The sequence below is a fragment of the Arvicola amphibius genome, chromosome 18 (genome assembly GCF_903992535.2).
Source record: "Arvicola amphibius chromosome 18, mArvAmp1.2, whole genome shotgun sequence".
Lineage (NCBI taxonomy): Eukaryota > Metazoa > Chordata > Mammalia > Rodentia > Cricetidae > Arvicola > Arvicola amphibius.
In genome coordinates this window covers 16,281,179-16,287,956 of record NC_052064.1, presented here as the reverse complement: position 1 = coordinate 16,287,956, position 6,778 = coordinate 16,281,179, and the positions used below count along the sequence as shown (strand labels likewise).

The following is a 6,778-nucleotide window of genomic DNA, read 5'->3' as shown; positions in this document are numbered from 1 at the left end:
ATAGGAAGTGGAGTGGTTCATTTAAAATTTATGTGATAATCATAAAGTGAACTACATGGAAATAAAAGTTAATACATAGTCATTATCCTAAAATGAAGCACGATTAATACAAACTCAGAGGCAGATATTGGGGTTCAACCCGAAGACCAGAAAAGCAAAGCAGCCAATGGCTCTTAACCTCAGTTTGAAAATGGTGATCCTGCCTCTAGGAAACTTCAGAATGAAGGACTGAGACTGAGAGCTGACTCCTGTTTTGTAATCCTCTGTAGTTCTGGGATGAAGGGCGTGCACCTCTATCACCTGGTTTCTATGGAAGGCTAGTGGGATTAAAGGTGTGTGTCATTGCTGCCTGGTCGGTAAGGCTGGCCAGAATGGCTGTTATACTTTTCAGATCTTCAGGCAAGCTTAATTTATTAAAATGCAAATGAAACATCACTACACTAAAGTTACTCAAGAGCTCTCTAGCAGGCTGAATTTTTCCAGTTACGAATTATCCTCGTCATTCATCTCTCATAGATACAGACCCTGACCATCTCTCTAGAAAATTCCTTGGGTTCTTCATGGTACCTCCAAGGCATCACTTGAGTGTATCTAACAACCGTGTTTCTTTTGATGGCTAGGGCATATCATTTTAGTGTTTAACTGGAGGTTCATTGTGTCATATCATGATACAGCTCTAGTTGACTTTTTATCGTAGCATACCCTCTGATTATCAAGGTCATGTCAAGGTGCCTTACTTGATCCAAGAAACATTTTTTCGATAGTATAACTAAAAACAAATAGTATAAGGCAGTTCTTTTTAAAGTTCTTCCTTTTAAAATAGCTAGTGTTGTTTATGTGTGTATATACCAAAAGTGTTATTGCCTCAGGCATCAATCTCTGTACAATAATGAAAAAAAATAAATCTAAGATTAAATTATTGAAGAAAAAGTAAATGTATTATGGGCACTACTTGAACTTCTCATAGTCATTTATGATAAATCATGGTTTCTCATTTCAGAAATATAACTATATGCACATTTTATCATTTTTCCTTTTGAATGCCTCAAAACCCATTTTTCTCCACTTATGGGTTTCTATCCACAGCACTAGCAATTTATTAGCTTATCAATATGATGATAAGGAAGTCATGATTGCTATTCATAGTGATGTAATGCTCCTTATCATTATTATTAATCAGTGTTATCCAGAGTCACCTGGATATATACTCTAACTGGCTGGTTCATGACAACTTTTTGAGAGTGATTATGATTTGACAAATTAGAGGCATGGCTGTATTACAATAATACTCATAAGCATTTTTTTCTATGTTCATTCATCATGTACCACCCCATGACTACTTATTAGGTTGACTCCATACAATTTCTTGTGCTTTTAAAAGAAGGGGTTTGGGCAAGAAAACCCTTCATCCAAAGACACTATGAAGCTAAGCATATAAGCTGCTTATTTCATTGTTCTAAACCCCTACTGTGTGTAATTTAGAATCTCTTTAAAAATAATTTAATGATTGTTGGCTGTTTCTCCTTCAGAAACTGTCATAACATTCTTCAGTTTATCCTCTTATTCAAAATTTTCACTCAAAGTAGTTGCCTTCGGGTTTAGCCATCTGGTTTACTCATATTGCCAATACAAAGATACACTGTACTACTGCTGCCGTGAAGATCTATTTCCAACTGCAGGGAGTCAAAAAGATCTGTGCATGACAAATGGTTTAGTCACTGTCAACTTGGTAACGTATGGATAAGGAGAGTGATATCACAGATTCTGTTGGAATTCTGTTAGGTTCAACTTTATAGAGGCTGAATTTTATTGTTGACTAATATAGCCTGTTTTGTTCTTAGTGATGTCTTCAGTCTGAGGATTACTGGGTTCTTTAATAAAGCAAAATGGTGGATTAGAAAGTTGAGTATGAAGCTATATACATCCTTCCCAAACCCAGTCTCATAATTCTACCACAAACATATAGTAATTTAGCCAGTACAAATAAAAACTGCTTTAACTTTATTGTATGTGCCTGCGTGTCTGTGTACCATGTGCATGTCTGGTGCCCATAGGGGCCAGAAAAGGGTTTTGGATCCCTGGAAGAGGGGATATAGCTATGTGTACCCTGGGAACTGAAGCTGGGTCATGTAAAAGAGCAGTTAGTGTTCTAAACTTCAGAGCCATCACTTCAGCTCCAAGACATGCATTTTGTCTCTTCAACTGAAGTTGTAAGCAGAACAAATGTAGTTTTTCCGTTGTTTACCAACCCTCATCTAATTCCTATTTTTGAGAACCACTAATGTATATAATTCTAATGAATGTATTCTTTCTTCATCTGTTACTGTATCATGTGGTAAGTGAAATGAGAGCCCTGGCTTGATAAAATATGATGGGGGGGGTCAAATAAGTCATAATGCTTTAGGTATTTCATTGATAGTATTATCAGGATTGATTTCAGTCAGTCATATTGCAGCATCAACTCTGGAATATATCATTAAATCTTGTCAATGCCCACATATATCCAACATAGACACAAATAGATAATACAGTCTGTTTTCCTGCTATGTGCTGGACTGCTACAGGCAACATGTTCTTTTGGGAAATACAAACACTGCCTTTCATCTTGGCAATCAGGACAATTTTTACTAATAGTGTGTGAGTCAATAACAAATCCTGAATATCACTCATTTTTCTCATCTTTGTATGCTTTTCCAACATGTTTATTAATTTTGTAGATTTAACAAAGAAAGAACTGAAAAAAACAATGTTTATGTTTAATCAAATATCATATTACTTCAAGAACTTAAACATTTCCAATTCAATCAAACTTCGAGTTTCCAGAACTAATATCATAAATGGGAGACATTTTGTTATAGTTTTTGTTATTATTATACATTTATCTATGGGCCAAGTTCTAGGCCCAGTTTCAGGAATTTTGGAGATCTCAAGACAGCCTCAGAACCATGGAGCACAAATAAAACTTCAATGAAGGGGGAGGTGGTGAATCACTTATAAATGGCGCCCAAGCAGGACCCGAAGCCCAAATTCCAGGAGGGCAAGCGAGTGCTGTGCTTTCATGGGCCCCTTCTCTATGAAGCAAAGTGTGTAAAGGTTGCCATAAAGGACAAACAAGTGAAATACTTTATCCATTACAGTGGTTGGAACAAAAATTGGGATGAATGGGTTCCAGAAAGCAGAGTTCTCAAATATGTGGACACCAATTTGCAAAAACAGCGAGAGCTTCAAAAGGCCAATCAGGAACAATATGCAGAGAGCAAGATGAGAGGGGCTTCTCCAGGAAAGAAGACATCTGGTCTGCAGCAGAAAAATGTTGAAGTGAAAACCAAGAAGAACAAGCAGAAAACACCTGGAAATGGAGATGGTGGCAGTACCAGTGAGACACCTCAGCCTCCTAGGAAGAAGAGAGCCCGGGTAGATCCTACAGTTGAAAATGAAGAAACATTCATGAACAGAGTGGAAGTTAAAGTAAAGATTCCGGAAGAGCTGAAACCATGGCTTGTTGATGACTGGGACTTGATCACCAGACAAAAGCAGCTTTTTTTTTTTTTTTTTAATCTTCCTGCTAAGAAGAATGTGGATTCCATTTTGGAGGATTATGCAAATTATAAGAAATCTCGAGGAAATACAGATAATAAGGAGTATGCTGTCAATGAGGTATAAAGGATTGTAGCAGGGATAAAGGAGTACTTCAATGTAATGCTGGGCACTCAGCTGCTCTACAAATTGAGAGACCACAGTATGCTGAAACGCTTGCAGATCATCCTGATGCACCCATGTCCCAGGTGTATGGAGCGCCACACTTACTGAGATTATTTGTGCGAATTGGAGCAATGTTGGCCTATACACCTCTAGATGAGAAAAGCCTTGCTTTATTACTGAACTATCTACATGATTTCCTTAAGTACCTGGCGAAGAATTCTGCAACCTTGTTCAGTGCCAGTGATTATGAAGTGGCTCCTCCTGAGTACCATCGGAAAGCTGTGTGAGGGGGCGTGCTCTCTCCCGCTCGCGCCGGGATCTCTGTAAACAGTTTGGTTCTTAGTCCTTCTCTTGTACAAATGATGTACTTTGAAGACACGTTAGTGTATAACAGAATTGATGTTTGTTTTCTCTTTGATTTTAAACAGAGAAAATAAAAGGAGTCGCTGCTCCTTTTTCCTTTCTTTTTTTTTTTTCATTTCAAAGTTTCTACCAGTGTATTCAGTGATGGACAGCCGAGGGACATTCTGTAGAGTGTTTTATTGCTTAGTTGATAAAGCTGCTTTTGAATGCTGGTGGTTCTGTTCCTTTGACACTACGCACTTTTATATGTTAATGCTCTATGACAAAATGCTCTGATTCCTAGTGCCAAAGGTTCACTTCAGTGTATATAACTGAACACTCATCCATCTGTGCTTTTTTTTTTTTTAATGGTGCTTAAAGAGCCCATCCTTTGCAAGTCATCCAAGTTGTTCCTTAGGCATTTTATCTTTGCTTAATTGTTAAAGAATGGTGGCTTGTTTCATGGTTTTTGTATTTGTGTCTAATGCATGTTTTAACATGATAGACGCAATGCATCGTGTAGCTACAGTTTTATGGAAAAGTCAATCTTGTAGGAGTTCTTTTTCAGATCTTCAATAAATTTTTTCTTTAAATTTCAAAAAAACTTCAATGAAGGTTGCATATATTGTTTTGTACATTTAGATTGTTTTTTTGTTTGTTTATGTAAGAAGCCCCGGTAGGGTATGGAAAGGTAGCTCATTGTACAATAAATCTACCATGTAATACTGGTCTTGAACATGGTCCATGTTCGATTTCTAGAACCCACAACTGGTAGCTCACAACTACATTAAACTTCAGCTCCAAGGAGATCCATCACCCCTGGCATCTGAATGCACTGCATTCACACATATATACCCCACACAAATGCACACAATTAAAAGTAACAAAATATTTGAAAAGAGACCCCTAGTATCAGAATTCTTGAACTGTCTCACTCAGATCAATTGAAATTTATCAGTTCTTGTTTACTCTCAATAAACAGCACTGAAAAGCTAATATAAAATATCTACAAAATCCATAGATCTGTAATTTAAGAAAAAATTTGTATGGTCTGTTTTAACCAAAACTAACACCTGGCAATTCCTTACTTAAGTGAAATATTTTCAGGAAAATTTCAGCCTTACTGAAATTACTGTTACAATCCAGCTGCTATACTAATGTCATCTAATGTCTCAATAATGACTATGAACTATAATGTATTAATATATGTACCTGAACAACATTACTGTCATAGCAACTATAATAAGAAATTTGATAGACACAAACCAAATTTAATGACAATCACTTAGGCATTGAAAATGAAAATAAAATTTTTATGTATCTCTTCCTCATAGACTGCCCATTTTCTTTTGTGTGAGTGTTCCTCATTTTATTATGGATGGTGGTAAGAAAATGTTCTTCATCAATAGAGTACAATACTTTCTGTTTTTAAATGGTTGGATGAGATCTGCTGAGAGCTGTATTTTAAGGATATACAACTATTAAGCATTTGCTTTCTATTCTCAACTACTCTTTCTGGAATAACTGCTTAAAAATTCTTAATGGTACATACAAACTATTTCAAAATATTTTTATGAAAATATTTAGACCTCTGGCTATCTTTCAGCCTGTTTTATTTCTTTCTTTAAAAAACAAAGTAAAATAAACAAGAAATTAAGAATACCAAATCCTGACACCAGTCAGAGAGGCTTAAAACAGATCTTCCTGAACCTCTATCTCCTCTCCTCCAAATCCAATCCCACTAGTCTCAACCCAAGCTCTGCAGGCAAGCACCTGCTACAGGCTCTCTTCGCTCCATGCCCCCATCTCCACTGGATTACACAGATCTTCCTCCCCATTTTTTCTTTCTGGGACTCATGACTTTACCCCATCCTCAATTCCACCAGGCAATTCCTGGAAAGGACACGGGCTGCTGAGGCCAGGGAAACCAACAGAGTAACTGCAGGTCTCCACCTCTCTCTCTTCTCTCCTAAATCCAGTCTCTATCCTCACCCCTATTTCTGTCGCAGACAGCTTGCTGCAGCTTCCTCCTCCCCCATGTCCCCATTTCCAGTTGATCACACACATCTTCTTCTCCAACCAACCTTTTTCCCATTCTTCCTGTTATCCTAGCCACCAACTCCAGCAGGCTTGCTATGGGAATCTGTCAGAAAACCTGCCAGAGGATCCAGGAGGCCAGAAATGCAGGTAGGAAAATTTTAGACGTTCATTTCCGCTCATCTTCTCCATATCAACCAGCTTTGTAACAGAATTTCTTTTGTGGCCTCTCCTACTCCCTGGCCCAGTTCCCAAGGGACTAAGCAGATCCTGGTGGAACACCCTGTTTTCTACCCTTCTGTGGACTCCCTCATCCTCACCCAAGTCCATCACCATTCTTAAAGGTCATCTAATGCCTAGAAACATATTTTACCTGGAACCCCGCCCCCCCCCATGGCTATATCTATCAGGATCACAGAAAAATTCCTTGCCAGGTAACCCATGGATACCAAATCCCCCATTAAAACGAAGATGGCAACAGAAACGAGAGGGTTGGGACCCATTGGTTGAGAACCACCGCTCCAGAAAATGAAAGAAATCACACACAAAAGGAGTAGACAGCAAGAAATAATCAAACCTGCCTAAAATCAATAAAGTTGATTTTAAATTTTGAATTGCAAAACCCTTTTCCTGGAGAAATAAAATCCAAATTAACAAAATTAGAGATAAGTAGGGGGCTTTCAAAACAGATACCAAG

The 6,778-nt window shown here is 37.8% G+C and overlaps 1 protein-coding gene across 1 annotated transcript; it reads left to right on the top strand.

Annotated features, from left to right (window-relative positions):
- The first annotated feature begins 2,990 nt into the window (after positions 1 to 2,990).
- LOC119803985 (mortality factor 4-like protein 1) lies at positions 2,991 to 3,989 on the top strand. Its single transcript, XM_038315514.1, is given in 2 exon segments — positions 2,991 to 3,724; positions 3,727 to 3,989. Coding segments are annotated over 2 exon segments (990 nt in total). The 5' UTR covers positions 2,991 to 2,997.
- Positions 3,990 to 6,778: the final 2,789 nt, after the last annotated feature.